Below are 22,018 nucleotides of genomic sequence, written 5' to 3' on the forward strand. Positions count from 1 at the left end.
CAGCCCAGGGAAAGTTCTCAATTCCCTCCAGCCCAGGTAGAGCTCCCCCACCGTTTCCTCCAGCTCAGGGAGAGCTCTCCCCAGTTTTCTCCAGACCAGGGAGAGCTCTCCCCAGTTCCCTCCACCCCAGGGAGAGCTCTCCCCAGTTCCCTCCAGCCCAGGGAGAGCTCTCCCCCAGTTTCCTCCAGCCCAGGGAGAGCTCTCCCCAGTTTCCTCCAGCCCAGGGAGAGCTCTCCCCAGTTCCCTCCAGCCCAGGGAGAGCTCTCCCCCAGTTTCCTCCAGCCCAGGGAGAGCTCTCCCGAATTCCCTCCACTCCAGGGAAAGTTCTCCCCAGTTCCCTCCAGCACAGGGAGAGCTCTCCCCAGTTCCCTCCAGCACAGGGAGAGCTCTCCCCAGTTCCCTCCACCCCAGGGAGAGCTCTCCCCAGTTCCCTCCAGCCCAGGGAGAGCTCTCCCGAATTCCCTCCACTCCAGGGAAAGTTCTCCCCAGTTCCCTCCAGCACAGGGAGAGCTCTCCCCAGTTCCCTCCAGCCCAGGGAGAGCTCCCCCCCAGTTTCCTCCAGCCCAGGGAGAGCTCTCCCCAGTTCCCTCCTGACCAGGGAGAGCTCTCCCCATTCCCCTGCTGTGTTGTGGTAAGATGATGTTATGGTAGCGCATTTATGGAGCCAAAGGCCTGGCTCTCCCCCCCCAGGCACTTTATTTTTAAAAAGAAACCAAACACCCCCTGTTTTGTCGAGTGAGATGTGGAGATACTCAAATAAAGGCAGAACGACGGCGTTTGGCGCTCCCCAGCCTTCGCTCCGGCAGCGCGGGCACCTGGGGGTGACACCTCCGCTCCCCGGCTCAGCCGGCACCCCAGGGAGGGACCAGTGTGGCCAACTTCAGCTCCTGGAGCCCCTGGAGAGCAGCGCTGCTGAGAAGGACCTGGGTGTCATGGGGGATGAGAAACTGAACATGAGCCAGCAGTGGCTCCTGCAGCTGGGAAGGGCGATGGGATCCTGGGCTCCATCAGCAGAGGGGTGGCAGCAGGGACAGGGAGGGGATTGTCCCTCTCTGCTCTGCCCTGGGAGGCCCCAGCTGGAGTCCTGTGTCCAGAGCTGGGGCCCCAGTACAAGAAAGATGTGGGACTGTTGGAGAGGGGTCAGAGGAGCCACGGAGATGCTCAGAGGGCTGGAGCAGCTCCCCTACGGAGAGAGGCTGAGGGAGCTGGGCTGGGTCAGCCTGGAGAAGAGAAGGCTGTGGGGGGACCTCATTGCAGCCTTCCAGTCCCTGAAGGGAGCAGAGGAACAGGAGGGGAATCAGCTTGTTAAAGGGCAGAGACTGGCAGGACAAGGGGGATGGAGTGAAGCTGGAGGAGGGAAGGGTTGGATGAGATATTAGGGGAAGTTCTTTGCAGAGAGAGTGGTGAGGGGCTGGAAGGGGCTGCCCAGAGAGGGGGTGGGTGCCCCATCCCTGGGGGTGTTCAAGGCCAGGTTGGATGGGGCCCTGGGCAACCTTGTGTAGCTCCAGGCCTGGAGGTTGGTGTCCCTGCCTGTGGCAGGGGGGTTGGAACTCTGTGATCCCTGGGGTCCCTTCCAACCCATCCCAGGCTGGGATTCTGTGATGCAGGGAGCTGGGGCTGGGTGCAGCTCATCCTGCTGCGATGCTCGTACACACACGAGGGGCCCGTGCTTACCATGCCACAGCCCCCCTGCCTGGCACACACTCAGCAGCCTGTGGCACCAGGCAGTTTGCCAAGCCCAGCCAGCTCTGGGGTGCCAACTGCTGCAGAGGGGGAACCTGGGCTACAGCAGCAGCAGCAGGGGGAGAGGCACAGGCAGGAGCTGCTCCCTGGGTGACAGGGCAGCCAGCCCCAGAGGGTGTTCACTTCCTCTGTATCACAACAAAAGGCCACGAGCAGGGGGGTGTTTTTAAAGTGCATTATTATTCACTGTCAACAAACCACAGACACAAGCCTGGTGTAGTGCAGATACGGCCCCAGGGGCCGAGGGTGCTGAGCTGAGAGCAGGGCTGGGGAGCCAGGGGGTGGAGGTGGCAGGTGCCAGGGAGCCAGGCTCAGGCACCAGCCGGGGTACAAGTGCTGCTCCAGACAGACATGAGCCCTGGGAGGGCATCACGGACGGCAGGACAGAGGGACAGCCTCGCCTGCCCCAGCAGGAGATTGGGACAGGCCTTGCCAGGGAGGGTTTGGCTCCCAGGGCAGCCCCAGCATTGCTCTGTGCCCAAGGACCACGGTCCCTGCTCCTCACACAGCCCCCCAGGGCCGGCTGAGAACCAGTAAAGTGCTTTTTCTTTCTGCAAGGGGCACCACAGCCAAACCCCACCCACCCCCCACATGCTTCCCCTTCAGCTCCAGGGGTGGCAGAAGCCCCAGGAGGTTTCTGAGGAGCCCTTGCCACAGGCAGCAGCCCCTCTGCTGGGCCCTGCTCAAACCTCAGCCCAGCAACAGGCAGCAAGCTCTGCACAAGGGGGGCTCTTGCACTGAGGGGACCCGCTCTGCAGGCTCCATAAGCACCCAGCACCTCACCCAGAGCCTGTGCTGCTCCCAAAGGGACTGGCCTGACAGGGGACAGTGGAGCTGGCTCTGGTACCCCGGTACCACGTCAGGAAGCACCAGCCCAGACACTGGGTGCCAGCCTCCTGCAGTGGGTGTACCCCTGTTGATCTGGGGGAGGCCCATGTCCCCCCCATCCAGTCAGCAGAGGAGCTGGGGACAGGCAAGAGCCCACCACCCACACCCCCCCAGCCACAAGAAACCACCCTGGGCAGGAAGGGCATCCTGAGGCTCAGGGGTTCCTGCTGTCCCCAGACGCTGGTGCTCACAGTAGCATCCCCATAACATCCTCTCTCAGCAGCTCAGCGATGTCCCCACCCAAAGTGACGTTTTGCATAGTGCTGCTCCCCTCATGCAGGCATCATGCCACGGCCAGGAGGGAGGTCTCTGTGCCCCAGAGCCAGCTGGGGCAGAGGGGGAACTGCCCCAGCACCAGCAGCCGCAGCTCTATGGCTTCCAACCCCATCACTGTCCTCAGCAACAGGACAGAACAGGCAGCAAGAGGTAGCACCCCGAGCCCAAAGCTCACCCCAAGGGCCAGGGCTGGAGGGGGACACCAGCCCCTCCACCCCCCAGCCATGCCAGGGGCTTGGTGCAGGCAGCCCCTCGCTCACTCTTCTTTCTCCAACAGTCCAGAACATGGGAAGAGACTGAGAATTGGTGCCCATCTCTCCTCCTGCACCACAGTTTTTCTTCCATCCACAGCTGCCTCAATCCACGGGCTCCCTCCAGCCCAGGAGACCACCCACAGCAACAAGGCTCCAGCACCCAGCCCAGGCCAGGGCTGGCACAACTGCTGCCCCCCTGAGCATCTCTCTCTCTCTCTCTGGGCATCTGGCTGGAAAGCAGCACTTGTGACACACACAGCAGCGGGAACACCAGCGGGCCTGTCAGCGTGAAGCACACACGGCGTTGCTTACAGGGCGCAGCAGCGAGGCGTGCCGGGGAGGCACAGGGCCTAGATGATATCTGTCTCCCTCTCTATGCCCACGTACTTCAGGGCATCTGCCTGGCTGTACCTGTTAAGACAGGGTCAGGGGTGGCTGCGGGGGCCTCGCGTGCTCCCCTCCGCCGCGTGCGCGGAGCGCGGGGTCAGGCCCGCGGCCCAGCGCCCCGGCCGCGCTGCGCAGGGTACCTGTAGTCGAAGAAGAGCTCCTCTCCAGCCTGGATGGCCCTCTTGGCAAAGATGCCTATCCGGTGGTCTCCATTCACCATCACAACTGCAAAGGGGGAAGAGGGTGTCAGAGACACCAGCGCGGCTGGGGAGGTCTCTCAGCACCTTCACCTGGCCTGGCCACCTCACAGCCACGGTGCCCCAGCCCCTGGCCCCTCAGGAGCCCACAGCCACTCTCTAGTAGCCACCCCCCCTTCTTGAGGCCAGGGCCATGGCAGGGTGAGCAGGGTTCCTCACAGGAATCACGGAGCGTCAGAGGTCGGAAGGGGCCTCCAGAGATCACCCAGTCCAGCCCCCTGCCAGAGCTGGGTCACCCAGACTAAATCCCACAGGGACACATCCAGGCTGGTGTGAATGTCTCCAGAGAAGGAGACTTCCCAACCTCTCTGGGCAGCCTGTCCCAGGGCTCTGCCACCCTCACAGGGAAAAAGTTCCTCCTTATATTCCCATGGAGCTTCCTCTGCTCCAGCTGCACCCGCTGCCCCTTGTCCTGTCGCTGCCACCCCTGAGCAGAGCCTGGCTCCAGCCTCCTGACTCTCACCCTTTACATATTTATAGACATTAATAAGGTCACCCCTCAGTCTCCTCCAAGCTAAAGAGGCCCAGGTCCCTCAGCCTCTCCTCATGAGGAAGGGGTTCCACTCCATCATCTCAGTGGTTCTGCACTGGGCTCTTTCAAGGAGTTCCATGTCCTTCTTGAGCTGAGGGGCCCAGAACTGGAGACAATATTCCAGGTGTGGTCTCAGCAGGGCAGAGCAGAGGGGGAGAAGGGCCTCTCTTAGGTACTTAGGGGAATCAACTTTTTTAAAGGGTAGATAGTGGCAGGACAAGGGGATAGAGTGAAGCTGGAGGAGGGAAGGGTTAGAGGAGATATTGGGGGGAAGTTCTTTGCACAGAGAGTGGTGAGGGGCTGGACCAGGCTGCCCAGAGAGGGGGTGGGTGCCCCATCCCTGGGGGTGTTCAAGGCCAGGTTGGATGGGGCCCTGGGCAGCCTTGTGTAGCTCCAGGCCTGGAGGTTGGTGTCCCTGCCTGTGGCAGGGGGTTGGAGCTCTGTGACCCTTGGGGTCCCTTCCAACCCAGCCCAGTCTGGGATTCTATGATTCTCTCTCGACCTACTAACCACCCCCTTCTAACACACCCCAGGATACCATTGGCCTTCTTCTCAGTGCTGGTCATGCTCATCCTGCTGCCCCCAGGACCCCCAGGTCCCTCTCACCCACGCTGCTCTCCAACAGGCCAGTCCCCACCCTATACTGGTACCTGGGGCTGTTCTTCCCCAGATGCCAAACCCTCCACTTGCCCTTGTAGTATCTCAAACACATCCCAGAGCTGAGCAGGACCCCGGGGGGGAACCACCTGGGCTGGGCAGGGGTGCCTCACCTTTGGCATAGCAATTGGGGTTCACCGAGTGATTGGCAAAGCGGATTTTATTCCCTTTGCGGGTGGCGTCAACGACAAAATCTGTGAAGGAGAAGAGGAGAGGAGAGAAGTGCAGTGTGGAGAGCACTGCTGCTCAGGGGCAGGAGGGCTGAGACCACCCAGCCAGCCACCAGCCCATGCCAGGGAGCCTCATCCACCCTGTGCAGCCCCGGGCGAGTTACCGTTGTTGAGGTTGAAGAGGAAGCTGGACATGTACTTGTCGTAGACCTTCCCTCGGCGGTCGGCCTCATCCTGTGAGATAAGCTGGAGAGGGAGAGCACCCTGAGAGACACAGGAGGAGCTGAGAGGAACGGGGCTCACCCACCTCCTGGAGACCTCCAGGAGCTCGCAGAGAAGGGCTGGGCTGTCAGGAGCATTGTACACATGACACACTCCCCTGCACTGGATGGCCTGGAGGGATGGGTGCCCCATCCCTGGGGGTGTTCAGGGACAGGTTGGGTGGGGCCCTGGGCAACCTTGTGTAGCTCCAGGCCTGGAGGTTGGTGTCCCTGCCTGTGGCAGGGGGGTTGGAGCTCTGTGATCCTTGGGGTCCCTCCCAGCCCAGCCTGTGATTCTATGATTCTACCAAGGCAGGTCCCAAAATGGTCCACCACAGATCAGTCTCTAAACCCCAATGAGCCCATGGGTTCAGCCAAGCTGGGGAGGGGGGCAGGGGGCACCCATGGCCACAGGAAGCCCTGCCATAAACCGGGGTGTCCCAAGCGTGCGGCGCAGCAGCGGCAGCACTGACCTCACCACAGTACTCAGAGATGAACTCGTTCTTCTGCACAGATTCCTTGATGAAGGTCCCCCAGCCAGCCACATCCGACGGCGCCAGCAGCAAGTGCTGCAGCCAAGGTGACAAGAGAACGGTGCTGGTGAGCGCTGGATCACACCCTGCGCCCCAGGCACGACACAAGGCAACAGGGAAACAGCCTCCAGCTCCCGGCACAGTGCCACACGATGGGGCTCAGGCAGTGCCAAGGAGCAGCCGTGCCATGTGGGTCCCAACACCATGGGATCAAGGAGCAAAGGGGAACCAGTGTCCATCCAGCATCTCCCAGTTTAGGGTGACACACAGCTCCCCCCAGGCATCTCACAGCACCATTGAGCCAGTGCTGTGCGTTACTTGGCATCCACTAATTGATCTTTCTCTGGATTTCTGCCTGTTCCACGTGCAATCCCTTGCCCTCACCAGCAGAATTCAAGCCCTGACCTGTCTCTAGAGCCACTTTTTGCTCTCACCCTTCCTCATTTAACTCCCATCTCCTGATCTCCACAGCCAGAACCCATACACCACGTTAAGCACTCGAGGAGCACAGGGCAGAAGCAGGTTCTCTGCCAGACCTCCTCACCCAGAGACCCACAGACAGCTCAGCCCAAGCAGCCCCTGCCAGCACCCTTGAGCCACACTGCTGCTGGTACCTTTTTGAGCCCTCGCTGGATGCTGCAGTTCTTGCAGGACACCACCTTGCAGTCCCAGTGCTCGGAAGCCCCACAGGTCAGGCAGAGGTCTGGATCGCACTCCCGCACGGCCAGGTAGCAGGGGCACTGCTTGGTGTTGCACTGGGTCTTGCAGCGACAGCCCGGGAAGCGGTTCTGACCTGGGGGGACACAGCCCATGGTTTGCATCAGGAGGCTCTTCAGAGCTCAGTGTCCCAGCCCCATGGGAGCACCGGGCTCGCTGTGAGTGCAGCCAGAGGCTGAGCCTGGTGATGACACGGGGCTGCGCTGCCCACCCACCACCCTGCCAACAGGAGGAGGGTGCTGATAAAGAGCTTGACAGCCACTCAGCTCTGGGGAGCAGAGACAGGAGTCTCCAAAATGCTTTCCTGCCCCCCAGAGTCGCTGGGACAGCGCTCAGGAAGAGCACAAGGAGACAAGGTGAACATGAGGCAGCCCAGGAAGCACATCACAGGAACACTGTGTGTGCAGGGAGCCTCCAGCAGCCCAGGGGGGCACAGACCACATGCAGGGACCAGACTGTCCATGTGGCCAGTGATGCTCATCTACCCCAGGGACTAATTACCCAGACTGTGAAAATAAACTTCTCAGGCACTGCAACCACAGCAGGCCAGCACAAGGGGTGAGCTCCCTGTCACCATGAAGCCCTTCCAGCCCTGAGCTGTGTCATAACCCTTAACAAATCACCCTCAGAAGCCCCACCACCACAGCCAGGTGTGGTTATCTCCACTGGAGAGCTGGGAATGGAAGCCCAGAGAAGAAAATAACCGTGGCAGAGGAGTGACTCAGCACCCAAACAACTGCTGGCCACCCATCCCATCCCAACTGCTGGCCACCCATCCCATCCCAACCGCTGGCCACCCATCCCATCCCAACCGCTGGCCACCCATCCCATCCCAACCACTGACCAACCAACCTGCTCTAAGGAACCAGCAGCTCCACAGTTGGCTGTGGATGCTGGGCATGGACACATGGCCAAATATTCTCTAGCAAGAGCACATCTCAGCTGCTGAGTGTCACAGGCAGCATGGAAGAGTTTCCCCTTGGACTTTTATCAGGCTGCTCATCAAACTGCTGCAGCGATGCAGGAATAGAGCCAGGCTACAGCGAGTCCCAGCTCTGCACCCTCCCCCTGGCAGGAGCCCTGCCCTGCCCCACAGCCCCAGGTTGCTCCTTACAGTCGGGGTTGCACTGGCAGAACTTCTCACAGAAATTCTGAGTCATGATGCAAGGGCAGGAGCTGTCACAGGGGTGCTCAGGGTGGTCGCAGGGCTGGTAGTTGTACACCTGGGTGGGAGAATTATCTAGAACAAGAGGAGAAATGCCTGGATCAGATGTTGCACATCACAGAGATGCCTTAAAGCAGCACACCCAGGGCTCCAGAGCAGAGAAGGTGTGAGCTGGCTGGCTGGCTGCAGTGGGAGCCCAGCAGCACCCAGATCCTACAGACACCCAGCTGTGAACCCCAACACACAGGCCACTGCCATGTGAACCCTGACACACAGGGCACTGCCCCACACAGCCCATTTCACAGCAGGGCTGCACACCACACCTCAGCCTTTCCCCCTGGCTGGACCAAGCCAGCACCACAGGCACAGCCCCAGTGAGAGCATCAGTGATTCCCATGGCACAGCCGCAGCGGGGCCGGCCCACAACACCCCAAAAAGCCTGGCTGGGGCAGCTGCTCCCCCCCTCTGCAGTGCTGCAGCTACAGGCTGGGGAGCAGGATGTGACCATCCCACCACTCAAGTCAAAGATGTGGCACAACCCACAGCACACAAGCAGAGCAAACTCTACCTTTCTTCAGCTGGATCTTCCGGCAGTGTGCAGCCCAGAGCCTGGAAGAGAAGCAGGGAGGGGTTGAGCCTCCATGGGGAAGAGCCAGGCACCACTGCCCAGCACCCATCTCTGAGGGGCTGCCCAGCACCCCACACACTCACAGCCAGAAGGATGGGAAGAGGCAGTGGAGGAAAATGAGAATGATGCAGCTACAGCTGGAGTTATTTAAGGCAAACACCAGAGCCAGGGTAATACTGGGCACACTGGGATCAGCACACAAGCAGCAGGCTGTCAGTCAGGGAGCAGAGGCTCAGGCTGCTCTTAGGGCAGCACAACCAGCCCACCACAGCCAGGCACTGCATTACCCTCTCCTTATTGCCCTCTCCTTGGGGCTGAGCCTGGTGCTGTGGGGGTGCAGAGCATCCCCCCCCACCCAGCAGCACTGGGGAGACAGGCTGGGGGCCAGCCCACAGCACCAGCAGCCCCGTGCGGCGGCAGGACGTGCGCACAGATGGGAGCCAGATGGGGATTACCAGGAATGCTCTGGCACAAAAAGCAGGAGATCTGGTTGCATTTTAAGAACAAAACAAAGCTTGTTCAACACTTGCCTGTGCTTCCTTTTCTTCTTCTGGGATGGATTCATCAATTCATTTGTGGGCAGCTTTGTTATGAGCGATTCCTTCACTGCAAACTGGAAGACCTGGGAAAGAACGAGCAGAAAGAAGAAGGTTCAATGTACTGGAGTTAGTTTTACCTAAAGCATAAGTAGTGAGGGTGTAAGTGAGCACACACAGCAGGGCTCCCAGTCCTGGACTAGTAAAAGGAGGCAGTTCTGCCCCCAGTTTCTCTGACCACAACCTTCACTGAACTGGGCAACAAGAGCAAGAGAGAGAGCCCCTCTCTCTCACATGCTGGGGAGAGCTCAGAGCCCAGGGCACACACAGGGCTCCTCCTCCTGAGGCAGCAGCAGCACCAAACTCCACCAAACATCCATGCCACACATTCCTGGAGGTGGTTTGTTGAGGAGGAGAGAAAACAAGAGGTGAGCAGCATCCCCAGGCCTCCCTCTCAGCTCTCTCTGGGTACCCACCTGCTTGCAGGTCTTGGTGCCCAGCAGCCTGGCGATGGAGCAGAAGTTGTTGAAGTAGGTCCCGTGGAAGACGCGGAACAGCGACTCCTCGGCTCCCGTCCACTCCACCGGCTCCTGCGGCGTCTCCACCGCGAACAGCTGGGAGGAGGCCGGGCTCAGCTTCTGCTTGGTGGGGGTCTGGCAGCGGGAGTTCGCCTCTGGCAAGGAAAGGCAGGTGTCAGGCTGAACACAGCATGGGGGGGAACACACCCTTGTGGGGTCTCCCCCACCCCCATGAATGCCTGACATCTCGCCCCAGGCGCTGCACCGTGCTGCTTGCTGCACCTCCTGCCTCTAGTTAGGCAGCCCAGCATCAGGACCACGGCACCAGCACAGCCACCTTGCCACCTTCCCTTTCCAGGGCTGGCCCAGGATGGAGCCCCCTGCCCAAGACAGCAGCAGCAGAGAGCCCTGAGGATGAGGAAGCTGTTCTCTTCTTGCCCACCTGAGATGGGACCCAACGTATGGGAGCCCTCTGGCCTCCCTTCTGCCCCAGCCACCTCCACAGGAGGAGCTCAGGACTCATCTGTGGCACCAAGGCAGCGCTGGTCCCATGGACAAGCCCTCATCTCACAGCCCCATCTCCCCAGCCCGTCCTCAGCCACCGCTCTGTGCCACAGCAGAGACGAGCGCTTCCCTCACGCCTGCCCAAGCAAGACACTTGGAGCTGAGGGCTCCTGGCTCCACAGGCCCCAGCAAAGCTCTCACTGGCAACACCAACCCCACAGCAGCAAGGGCAGGGCCTGGCATCCCTCAGTGTTTAAGCCCAGCTGTTAACACCGACTCTTCTTTGCTGGCTCTGAGCTCCACACACCCCTGCACGGGATGCAGAGGGGAGCAGGCAGAGCCCCAGCTGCCACGTGCCACCCATCCTTCCTGCTCACAGCACCAGAGGGGAGCAGGGTGCCTCCTGGGTTGGCATCCTACCCGAGGAGCTGGAGGCCCACTCGTTGCCCGTGTCTCGGTCGCTGTCGCCCTCCCTCGTCTCAGCCAGGGTGGACGCTGGGGTGTTGGAGCAGGAAGCACCCATCACGTGGTGCCTCCGGCGGCGCCGGCCTGAGCACTTGGACCTGGGGTTGTGCAGAGCAGCAAACTCCTTGGCTCCTTCCTGCAAGGAGAGCAGAAGACATGGCGAGTGGCAGGTGACCAGGGAACATGGAAAGGCTCCTCCACAGCCCCTGGGACACAGCCCTGCCACCACCCAGAGATGGCAGAGGACCTGCCACACGTGGTCCCTTCCGCAGCTGCCGGCTGCCAGCACTGCACATTCCCACTGTGCTTCCTTCAGCAGGTCTCTGGGGCTGCAGCCCACTCCCCATCCTCTTGCCCCAGAAATGGAGTTCTCCCAGCCTCTCCCACTGCTCCAGCCCCCCAGTCACCCCATACCTGCGCCATCCAACCAGCTCCAACACCACCAAGCACACCCCCCTGACTCCCTCCTCCTGCAGCCAGCTCTCCCCATCACAGCTCTCACCCCCATGACACAGCTACGCTGCATTTTGCAAAGCTCATTTGTCAAACAGCTCAGTGGGCCTTCCCAACACACACTAGGTGCCTTCCCAGCTTTTTTAACCTGGGATTCATTTTTCAACTGCTGCACTGAGTCCAGAGCAATCACCCATCACCACAACTTCCCATCTGCTAGCTGTGACAATCACTCTTCACTGGAGATTTGCTAAAAAACCCACATCTGGTAAGGTCTGCATTTGGCTTCACACTCCCTTAAATCCAACAAGGATTAATGCTAATCCTGAAAAAAAATCCTTGAAGTTGTTGAAAAGGACCCACAGGGCTGGGCAGAGCAGGGCTGGCCAGGCCACTTCTCTCCTGGTTTGAACAGCAGCAACGCAGAAACATACCAGCCAGAGGAAACAGTCTGCTCCACAAGGGTCTGGCTCGATCTTGGTCTCTCTATTCTTTCGTTTGTACACATTAGGAGTAGCATGAAAAGCTGTAAAAATAATAGTTATCTTTACTATTAGCATCCTCTGAGAGTCTCCCCCCACCACGCTACAAGGAACAGGGGCAGCACGAGCTCAGCAGAGGTAAGGGGGGAGCCTGGTGCAGTCTGCAGGGAACCAGGCAGCAGGACCTCCTGGCCAACCCCACTCCAACCCACAGCAGGGACTCAGCAGCCTTGGGGCAGAGTTTTTTGGCAAGGAGAGGCCATAGGAAAAAGATCTGCTTTCAGCCCAAAAAAAAAAAAAAGACCACATGATCTTAATATTACATCTTTTAATAAATAATTCACTGGAAAGAGTCCTGTAGCTTCCCAGAGAAACCCTCAGGCCTGTGAATCAGCAGGCCCAACAGCTACTCAGCATCCAAAAGGCTCTGGCAGCACGGCAGGACCATGACTAAGGTGAAGCCAGCAAGTTCCAGTGAGGCAACAAAACATGAGGGGCAAGTCCAGGCTTTGGAAGTGAACCATTCATGGCCTTTCCCTGACGAGCTTCTGCAAAGCAAGGGTTAAAGTCTAGTCAAGGCAGTATTTTCTGGCCCAAACTGCCAGGAGGGCTCGAAGGCGGCGTGCTGAGCAATGGTGAGAGGGAGGGGACGGCCACGCTGGTCGGTTTGGGGTCCGTTTGAGGGAAGGAGCTGAGCAGGCTTTACAAAAGACTTCTCTGGGCACCTGCCAGCTGCAAACTCCGAGGAGGCCGCAGCACAGCCACTAAGCAAGGCCTACAGAGGTAGGGGAGGAGAAACGAGGAGAGGGAAGGGTCGTAGGGGAGCGTCCGGCCCAGCCTGCACTTACGATGCAGAAAGCAGTCGTACTTGAAGCAGCGGCGGCAGAAGAGGGTGTGGAAGGAGTGCAGGGACTGCTCCCGCTGCACCGACTTGGCGCAGGGCCCGTCGATGTTGGGAGTGCACTGCGGCGGCAGCGCGTTCGGGTCCGACACTTCCGTCAGCTCCCGGTACCTGTTCAAAGAGAAAGGCCCAGAGATCACAGAATCACAGAATCATCAAGGTTGGAAAAGACCTAAAAGATCATCCAGTCCAACCATTCAGCTATTCCTACCAGCTCCCACTAAACCACGTCCCTCAATACAACGTCCAGTCTTTCCTTGAACACCCCCAGGGTCGGTGACTCCACCACCTCCCTGGGCAGTGCATTCCAGTGCCTGCCTACCCTTTCCAAGAAGTAGTGCTTCCTAATGTCCAGCTTGAACCTCCCCTGGCACAGCTTGATACCATTCCCTCTAGTTCTGTCGCTGTCTACACGGGAGAAGAGGCCGACCCCCAGCTCACTACAACCTCCCTTCGGGAAGTTATAGAGAGCCATAAGGTCTCCCCTGAGCCTCCTCTTCTCCAGGCTGAACAATCCCAGCTCCCTCAGCCGCTCCTCGTAAGGCCTGTGTTCCAGACCCCTCACCAGCTTAGTAGCCCTCCTCTGAACGCGTTCCAGGGCCTCAATGTCTTTCCTGTAGTGAGGGGCCCAAAACTGAACACAGTACTCGAGATGCGGCCTCACAAGTGCTGAGTACAGGGGGACAACCACCTCCCTGTTCCTACTAGTAACACTATTTTTGATGCAAGCCAGGATGCCGTTGGCCCTCTTGGCCACCCGCGCACACTGTCGGCTCATGTTCAGCATCAATCAGTACCCCCAGGTCCATTTCCTCCACACAGTCCTCCAGCCACTCCACCCCAAGCCTATAGCGCTGCCTGGGGTTGTTGTGGCCAAAGTGCAGGACTCAGCATTTGCTCTTGTTGAACCTCATGCCATTGGCTTCAGCCCAGCTCTCCAGCCTGTCCAGATCCCTCTGGAGGGCCTCGCTACCCCCAGGCAGATCCACACTCCCAGCCAATTTAGTGTCATCTGCAAACTTACTGAGGGTGCACTCAATGCCCTCATCAATAAAGATACTGAAGAGGACAGGCCCCAGCACTGACCCCTGGGGAACACCACTCGTGACCGGTCGCCAGCTGGATTTAACTCCATTTACTACCACTCCCTGAGCCCGGCCCTCCAGCCAGCTCCTTACCCAGCCCAGGGTGTACCCATCCAAGCCACGGGCTGCCAGCTTCTGCAGGAGAATACCGTGGGAGACAGTGTCAAAGGCTTTGCTGAAGTCTAGGTAGACCACATCAAATGCACCTGCTGTCCCAGTTTGGGACATTTTCCAGGACTAGACTCTTATCTGGGAGGATTCCTATCCAGCAGGACTCTGTCCTGGATACCCTGAGGCTACACCAGAGTTCCTAACGCCCCAAAATCGCTCTGCCCACGGTGCCTGGCAGCCAGTCCAGCTCTACTTTCTGGTCAGTTTTCTGAGATACAGACTCCAACTGTGGCTAACAAAGGTTACCAGACAACTTAAGCAGAGCTCTTCTACCTCTCTTTCATATCCTCTGGGAAGCCATATTCAGGAAACATGGAGGAAATGGCAGTGAAGATCATGTCGTTTGGAAACCGCTTCTTCAAACACTTCTTGTTACCTAGGAGGAAGAAGAGGCCATCGCCTCGGTTAAGCTGGACACCAAGGTGTCTGTCCTTCTTTGACAGAGAGATCCCAGCAGGGGTGCAGGGTTGTGTTTGGAAATGGAATCCCACAGACAACAGATAAACCTTCTGTCCCATAACCAGGCGAAGGCGCTTCCACAGGCCTTCCACTCTGCCATTTTCAGAACAGCAGAATGTGTCCATGGAAGTTCTAATGATTCCTTCTTTTTACCAGGATGGGATCTGCAGACAATGCTTTGCTACAGCTACAAGAGGTGCTGGTATTTGTGCTGCCCGCATCACTACAGAACAAAGCCACCAGTCAGCACTCCCAAGGTCAGGCAGGACATATGAAAACCCCACAAACCAGAGTTTCCTCTAAGCAATTCCAACTCTGGGTGGCACAGGAGAGGGAAAAGGAACACCAAAACATGGAAAACAGGCCTGGAAGGGATTTGAAAAGGTGCACCTCCCTGGCCTGCAGCCACACATCCACCTCCAGCTTTACCAACAGCTGCTTGCCAGAACAGCACTTTAACACCCTCCAAGAGCAGAGATCACAGAGCCCCTCAAGTAACTCCCCTCTGCTCAGCTAACCCTAGCGTGACACCATGCTCCACACTTCCTCACCAGGCTTTGAGCTGGTGACTTCCAGGGGTCAGGGAGAACAACCGACTTCCCTTCTGCTTTCAACTACCAGAGTTCACCAAGCTGGCTGCTGCCCCACATGAACAGCCCTGGGCAATGGCAGGAGAGTGCTGGGGCAGCTCCTTGGGCAGGGGAGGGTGGAAACTCAACCCACAGCTTCTGTGGTCAAACCCACCTTCCACAGCAATGCGCTTTCTTTTCCTGGTGACTGGCAACTCCTCCTTCCCATCCTCTTGCTTCACCTCAGAATCGTTGTGTCCTTCCTCTTCCTCATCCGAGTACTGATTCAGGGCGTTCACTAGCTCCAGGAACACAGCATCACTGATGAGGACTGAGCCTGAAATCATTTCTGAAACACAGATGGGTCAGATGCTCCATGAGAGGCCTGTTACTTTTCATGCTCTCCCTGTGGGGGCAAACCACAAGCTGGCCAGGCAACACTGTGAGCAGCCAGCACCTGCCTCACTGGTTTCTAGGGGTAGGTGGGACTTTACTGCTGGAGTCAAGTCATTTTTAACAACCTGAGGACAGGTCATACCAGAGGTTCCCACTGCCTTCCTCCTGCCAGGCCAAGCATTACGATGGGGTAGGAGGTAGAGCAGGGAAACCCACTGGCTTCTCACTTCTGGAAAGACTGGCTAAAATCTTGGCTAAGGTCCCAAGGGAAATGAGGTTGCTGAGCTCCTCCTAACCCCCAGCACAGTTTTTCAGCACCACAGAGCACTCCCTGTGACCAAGAGCATCAGCTCCAGAGCACCCCAGGCCCAGAAGGGTGCAGGGGATCAAAAGGCAGGACTGTGGCCCTGCAAACAAACAGCAGCCCTGTTCTGCTCCAAGAACACAGAGGGTGGTTACTGCTGCCACCTTTTGACTCCTTAACTCCTTTGACATGTTATTTGCAAGAGGCTGAAGGGACAGAGCTGCTGGCTCCCAGGTTACCTTCCTCTCCATGAACCTTCCCATCATAGTTATTAATAAGCTCTTCAATGAAGGTTTCATCTTCTTCCTTCACCTCATCTCCCATGTAAGGGATATTGCACAGAACAGTCTCATCCTCCACCTGAAAAGAGATCAGATCCCATTCAGAAAGCTGATGCCTGGCCAGGGTGTGTGTCTGTGGCTGCTCCTGACCCTGCAGACCCGCAGGCAGCGTGCTGCCAAGGAAAGGTTTGGCCTCCCCTGCTGTTTCATGTCTCATCACTGACATTTCATCCTTATCCCAAGCCAGCAGCACAACTCTGACCCCTCAAAGTGCAATTTGTGTTTAAAACCCTCCCCACCCCCCCAAAAAAAACCCCAGCTGTGCCTCCAGGGCTTACAGAAACTCAGGAACACCCACGTCGCCAGGAACAATAAACAGCCCAAAAAACATCAGGGGGATTGTGTTTGAGGCAGAGCAGAGCTACAACTGGGAAAGGCAAACTGGGAACTGGCTCCCCCAGGAACGCAGCCAAAGCTGAAGAGCATTCTGTTAACCCCAGGAGCGGGGACATTGGACACTCATTGCCATGGCACCGCCGGACGACTGTTCGCGTTACAGTCGCTGGCGTCGCTGCTGGAGGCTGTAGGGGCTGCAGGCTGCAGGAACAGCCCCAGGCAAAGAGCCAGACCACTGAGCCTGAGCTATGCCATGCCAAAACCTGCTTTTAGATCACTCCCTGCACTGCTGTGAGTGAGGAACTGATCCTCTGTAGCATCCTTACAACGAGAGCAGCAAGGTCACCCCATGGGGAAGGGAAGGAGCTGCCTAGGAAAGGAAAGGGAAGAAAAAGCCAGGGATCTCCTGGAGAGAGCCCAGTGGAGGCTACAAAGATGATGAAGGGCCTGGAGCATCTCCCCTGTGAGGAAAGGCTGAGTGAGCTGGGGCTGTTCAGCCTGGAGAGAAGAAGACTGAGAGGGAATCTGATCAATGGGTATCAATATCTGAAGCGTGGGAGACAGGGGGACATGAGCAGCCTCTTCTCAGTGTCTGTGGGGACAGGACAAGGGGCAATGGCCTCAAGTTGGAGCACAGGGAGTTCCACACCAACATGGGGAAGAACTTTTCCCCAGTGAGGGTGAGGGAGCCCTGGGACAGGCTGCCCAGGGGGTGTGGAGTCTCCTTCTCTGGAGAGATTCCAGCCCCGTCTGGACACCGACCTGTGTGACCTGTCCTGGGGAGCTGCTTTGGCAGGGGGTTGGACCCCATGAGCTCTGGAGGTCCCTTCCAAGCCCTCCAGCTCTGTGAAAAAAAGTATCTTAAGAAACAGCAAAGCTGAAAGCCACATCTGCCCCATGAATCCTGTAAAATACCAGCAGCCCTGGCAAGGAGTCAGGCGCAAAGGAGACTCGCTGGGTGAGACACTGTGGATACAGGGCTGTTCTATGGGATTCAGCAGAACAAGCAGCTGAAGTGATGCTTTCCATCACCTCTCCAAGCAGATGTTGCTTGAAACAACTGGTTTGAAGGCAGCACAATCACTCCACAACATCTCCCAGCTACAACTAATCGCACCGAGATCTCACACCCCCAAAATCCTTCCTACCTACCATGAAATTCTGCTGAAGAGGGGACCAGGAGTACATGATGGGCACCAGTGCCACAGTGTTCAGGGTCCTCATGTACAGCGTCTGGCTTGGAAATCCTGGGAAAATGCTCTCCACAGTGCACTGGAACATGAGGACAGGGAAGGGCAGTGAGGAAACCACCCCAGGAGGCTGTCACAGCCAGAGGGAACCGCGCTGCAGGACAAACACAGCAAAGCCCTGCACTCACCCTTTGGGACTCTGTCACAGCAAAGGCCTGGGGGGGGGGTTCCCCACCCATTTCTGCACCCCAGCAGAGTACAAGTCACAGCCTGACACCAACCCGGAGCAGCACACACAAGAACTGATCCAATATCCTCACAGCCCCCCCTGGAAAGCCCTGGTTCCAGCCCACCCTCAGTGGTGCCATGCCCCATCCCTCCTCCACACCTGCTTCAGGAACGGGTGCCCGCTGACCGGCTTCATCAGCTGCACCGGCTGCACTCGAAGCTTCTTCCAGTCCTCGTTGAGAATCTGAGTCTTTTCATGAACCTTTGCAAAGTTGGCCACAAACAGAGCCTGCAGCAAGAGAAAGCACCACTTGGAACTTAAGAAACGGGCTTTGAGAAGCCTAAAACACCTCCTGAGAGTTTGTTCCCAGCATGGAACTGGATGCAAAGCACGGCACTTCAAACTGACAATGCACACCAGAAGTAATCCCAATTAAACTCAGCACTGGCACAAAGCTGTGCTGGAAAATCTACCCAACAGCCAGTAGCTCCTGCCAGCTCCTGATTCCCAGCTGACCTCTCCTAAAACCCTGCCTGCCAAGGAGGGGAGCATCACAGCCAGTCACATGAAACCCACCAGCATGGAGAAGGTTCAAGCAAGAAGATTCTTCAAAAGACAAGGGGGAACAAGTCCTCTCACTGCAGCTACACGAGCGCTCAGCCAAAGGACCTCTCTGTCTGCAGGCCAGAGCCTGACTGCACAGCTCCAGGCTGATGCAGGAGGGGAAGGAGTATCCTCCTCACACACAGCTGACAACTAAAGTACAGCCCTGCAATTCCTGGGATGAAGCACCCATCTGATGGCTGCTCTAACTCCTGGAAGGAGATGTCCTGCCAGGCAGAGCCACCATCCCTACATCTTTACCTTGGCTCCCATGTTTGCCTGAAACCTCTTGAGCTGCCGGAGACGCATGTACTCGGACTTGACTTTCCTCTTCCAGTAAATAATACACTTGGATGTCGGAGGGGTGGCGATTTCCATCTTCCTATGAAAGATACAGAGAGGATAAACATCAAATCATGGAGAGCATCAGCCTGGTAACGAGCCCCGTTAGGAAAACCCCATCCCTGGGGATTGGAAACGCAGCTCCAGCTCGAATTGGTTAACTGCACAGAGCTGCAGCAGTGCTACCTGGGGACAGCCAGGGCAATGAGGGTGATCATTACAGGCTGCACAGAGAGGTGGTGGATTCCCCATCCCTGGAGGTGTTCAAGGCCAGGTTGGATGGGGCCCTGGGCAATCTTGTGTAGCTCCAGGCCTGGAGGTTGGTGTCCCTGCCTGTGGCAGGGGGTTGGAGCTCTGTGACCCTTGGGGTCCCTTCCAACCCAGACCATTCTATGATTCTATGATCAACAGCCCGGGGGGCTCAGGGAGTGAAGCAGAGCGGGGTCAGGCAGCTGCTACCCCCCCCCGCAACGACCCTGCTGACCCCACCGCGGGCTGAGCCCCCCCGCCCACCCCAGGCAGAGGAAAGGAGGGCGGCCCCGCTGCACCCCCCAGGGACATGCCGTGGAGAGGGACACGGCGGGGGCAGCGGCGGCTCCCGGGGCCCCCGGCCTGGCCCCGGGCGGCGGCTGGCAGCCCGGCCTCGCATGGCGACGACACCGGGGGCTGCCCCCTCCCTCCCTCCCTCCCTCCCAGTCCGGCCGGGCCCGGGCGCCTCCCTCCCCGCGGGGCCGCACACGGCTGCGGGGGCTGCGGTGCAGGGACAGGGGCCGCAGCCCGGGGGCGCCGGTGACACGCACCGGAGCGGGGCCAAGCGCGGCCGGAGGGAGAGAGGGGGGCGAGCGGATCCCGGCCCCGCCGCCCCACGCGGCCGCTGCCCCCCCACACACAGGCCCCCAGCCGGTAGCGCGGGGACCCCCCGCCACCCCCCCTACCCCCCACCCCCGCGCTCCCCCGGGGGTCCCGGCACCCCCTCCCCCGCCGGTCCCAGCCCTGGCGCCGCCCCCGCCCCGCACTCACTCCTCGGCCATCGCGCCGGGGGAGGCCGCGCGCCCCTGCGCAGCCGCGTCTGCGCCGCCAGCGCCCCGCGGACACGCCCCGGACACGCCCCCTCAATGAGACCACGCCCCTTGTGTTGAGACCACGCCCCCTCGTCGAGACCACGCCCCTCTCACCGAGACCACGCCCCCCTTAAGGAGCCTGTTCCCCTTACTGAGGCCACGCCCCCTCAGCGAGACCACGCCCCCTTACCGAGGCCACGCCGCCGGTGCCGCCGCCGCCGCCGGTGCCGCCCGGGCCGGGTCTCTGGGGGCTTCACCGGAGGCCCGGGGGCCGCCAGCGTTGGGGCGCTCTGGCCTCGGAGCGGCAGGACCCGGGTGGGTCCTGTAGGGTGGGCTCGGCCCGTTTCAGACCAGAGAAACCCCCCCCCCCCGCCCCCTCCCCGGCTGCTGGGAACCGGCAGTTCCGAGCCCCGTGCCCAGCCCGCCCCGCTGCCCGCCCACGCTCGGGGCAGTCCGGCTCTGTCTCCCCGCGGGCTCTCCCCAAGCCGGCCCGGCCCGGCCCCGGGGAAGCGCTTGGCGGGGCAGGGCACGACCCCGCCCCGGCTCTGCCGCCCTACGGGAGCGGGGGGAGCCGGGGTCGGTGGTTCCGCGCCTCCCCGGCAGCGTCCCGACGGCTCCTCCAGCCGCGGCTCTTCTGGCCCCGCAAGAGCAGCCAGGGACGGGCCCTGCACCCCGCGGGGGGACGCGGGTTCCGCACCGCTGCGGGCTGATGGCGGGGCCAGTCCCCGCGGCCGGGCGGGCTCCCGGCTTCCTGCGCCGGCGCCGGGCAGGAAACGGCTGTTGGCGGCGACCTTCCTGCTCCGGGGGGCCCCGGCGGCGGGGAGCGGGAGGGGCTGGGCCCTGCCCCGGCGAGGGCCCCATCCTTCCCCGCCGTGCCGAGCGCCGGTTGTCCCGGCCCTGCCGGCCGGTGCTTCGTGGGTGCCCCCGGAGCGGTGGCTCCGCGGCCCCGAGCGCTCCGTAGCGCCGCTTCCCGGCGGGGGGGGACAGCGGGGACAGGACGGCCCCGCGGGGGTGACCCCGAAGGATGGGCAAGGCCAGCCGGTGCCCGCAGCCCCGCATCCCGCCCGGACCCGCATCTTTAGAGCATCGCTGAGTCAGGAGGGGCGGGAGCCCGGCGTCCCCCCGACCTTCCCGGGCATTGGCTCGGGAGCGGGTGGGGGGCAGGATCGGGGACCGGAATAAATCCCCCAGCGCAGCCCCAGCCCGGCCGCGGAGGTCCCGGCAGTGTGAGGATGCTCCTCGGGCTGCGGCTCGTCTGCTGCCTGCTCCTTCCTCTGCTCCAGCGGGGTAAGGGCAGCCCGGGCCCGCAGCCGCCGGTGCCGGTGCCGTGCGGTCTGGGGGTGGCAGCCAAGGCTGCACCGAGGGGTCCAGGGGGTCTGGCACAGGGTCTGGAAGGGCAAAGCCGGGAGCCTCCTGCTCCCTTTCCCTGCCCCTTGTGCTGTGTTCAGCTCGGCCTGGGAGGAGGAGAGGTCTGTGGTGCACTGGGACCTCCCCAGCTCGTGCCCCAAAGCCGGCTGGGTGCTGGGGCTGTCCCGGTCCATGCAGCCCCAGCACCCTGTGTCTCCTTGCTTCAGGGCACGGGGATGCCGAGTATGGGGACCTCGAGGATGAAGGTAAGACCCTGATGCCATCATCCCAGTGTGGCTCTGGCCACGACTGTGGTGGCATCACTGTGGCAGGGGGCTGGGTGGAGGCCGTGTCCATACCCCTGGGAACAGGGCCCTGCCCTCACATGGTCCCAGGGGGTTCTGCCAGCACCAACAGCGCCGTCTGTCCTTCCAGGTTACTACGTGTACCTAGATGAGGATGGTGAGTAGACCTGCGATTCTGCCAGTTCTCCTTGTCCACCACAGACCTTGGGGGGCCCCATGCAATCTGTGCTGGGCTCACAAGAGCCCAGGTCCCAGCTTGACTGAGCCCACAGGGCCCCACGTCCACAGGCACCCCCAGCGTGGGACGGCCAGGGCTGGGTGCTGAACTCCTGCACGGCAAATGGGGTGCCTGGGCTGTGGTGGGCAGAGCTGGGACTGTTCCCTGGGGCTGACCCCAAACAGCCCCCCCAAACCAGGCTTGGGGAGAGAGCTGGGGGCATTCAAGGGTCTGGCTGGTGCTCTGCAGACCTGCCGGAGGTGCCGGCGGGGGAAGCCCGCTGCCAGGACACCTACCAGGACTGGATCTCTCTCTACTGCTGGGTCCCCTTCCACGCTGCCCTCATGGCCACCCCTGAGGGCAGCCGCTGCCGCTGGGATCAGATCAGCAGGTGGGTCGGCGCCAGCTCCGCCAGTGCCGTACGTGGGAGCGGGGCCGCTGCGGTGGATGCGTCGCGGTGCTGGCAGGCCAGCCTCACACCGCCCCTCCACAGCCTCTACAGCGAGCTCTCCGGCTGCACCCAGCTGCTGGCCCAGCTGCTTTCCTGTCCCTGGCCCAGCGCCGTCCTCGACGCCTTCTTCCTGCAGGTCCACGCCGAATACTTCACCAACTGCACAGGGGCTGAGCCCCCCCAGCTGGGCAGGATGCCCCCCGGGCTGGCTGTGGCTGCAGCCGTGGGGCTCAGCTGCCTCGTGCCCCTCGCAGCTGCCCTCACGCTCAGTAGAGCTTGGAAAGGG

At 60.3% G+C, this 22,018-nt stretch overlaps 1 protein-coding gene across 3 annotated transcripts; it reads right to left on the reverse strand.

Moving 5' to 3' along the window:
• Positions 1 to 1,913: 1,913 nt before the first annotated feature.
• EZH1 (enhancer of zeste 1 polycomb repressive complex 2 subunit) lies at positions 1,914 to 18,387 on the reverse strand (the record flags this gene model as incomplete). 3 transcript variants are annotated; one of them, XM_084275568.1, is made up of 19 exons in its annotated part: positions 1,914 to 3,572; positions 3,689 to 3,773; positions 5,108 to 5,188; positions 5,329 to 5,410; positions 5,898 to 5,993; positions 6,572 to 6,750; positions 7,789 to 7,914; positions 8,408 to 8,448; positions 8,998 to 9,089; positions 9,480 to 9,676; positions 10,446 to 10,626; positions 11,378 to 11,469; positions 12,274 to 12,437; positions 13,856 to 13,958; positions 14,786 to 14,959; positions 15,550 to 15,670; positions 17,140 to 17,259; positions 17,593 to 17,694; positions 18,271 to 18,387. In XM_084275568.1, the coding sequence occupies 19 exons, from the start codon at positions 18,385 to 18,387 to the stop codon at positions 3,512 to 3,514; spliced, it is 2,214 nt and encodes a 737-aa protein (XP_084131694.1). In that variant the 3' UTR covers positions 1,914 to 3,511. The 3 variants fall into 3 exon arrangements, with proteins under 3 accessions (XP_084131694.1, XP_084131693.1, XP_084131695.1); XM_084275567.1 differs by having other exon boundaries at positions 17,566 to 17,694; XM_084275569.1 differs by lacking the exon at positions 17,140 to 17,259 and having other exon boundaries at positions 17,566 to 17,694.
• Between the last annotated feature and the right edge of the window lie 3,631 nt (positions 18,388 to 22,018).

The sequence above is a fragment of the Gallinula chloropus genome (assembly GCF_964237585.1).
Source record: "Gallinula chloropus genome assembly, chromosome: 26".
NCBI classification, from domain to species: domain Eukaryota; kingdom Metazoa; phylum Chordata; class Aves; order Gruiformes; family Rallidae; genus Gallinula; species Gallinula chloropus.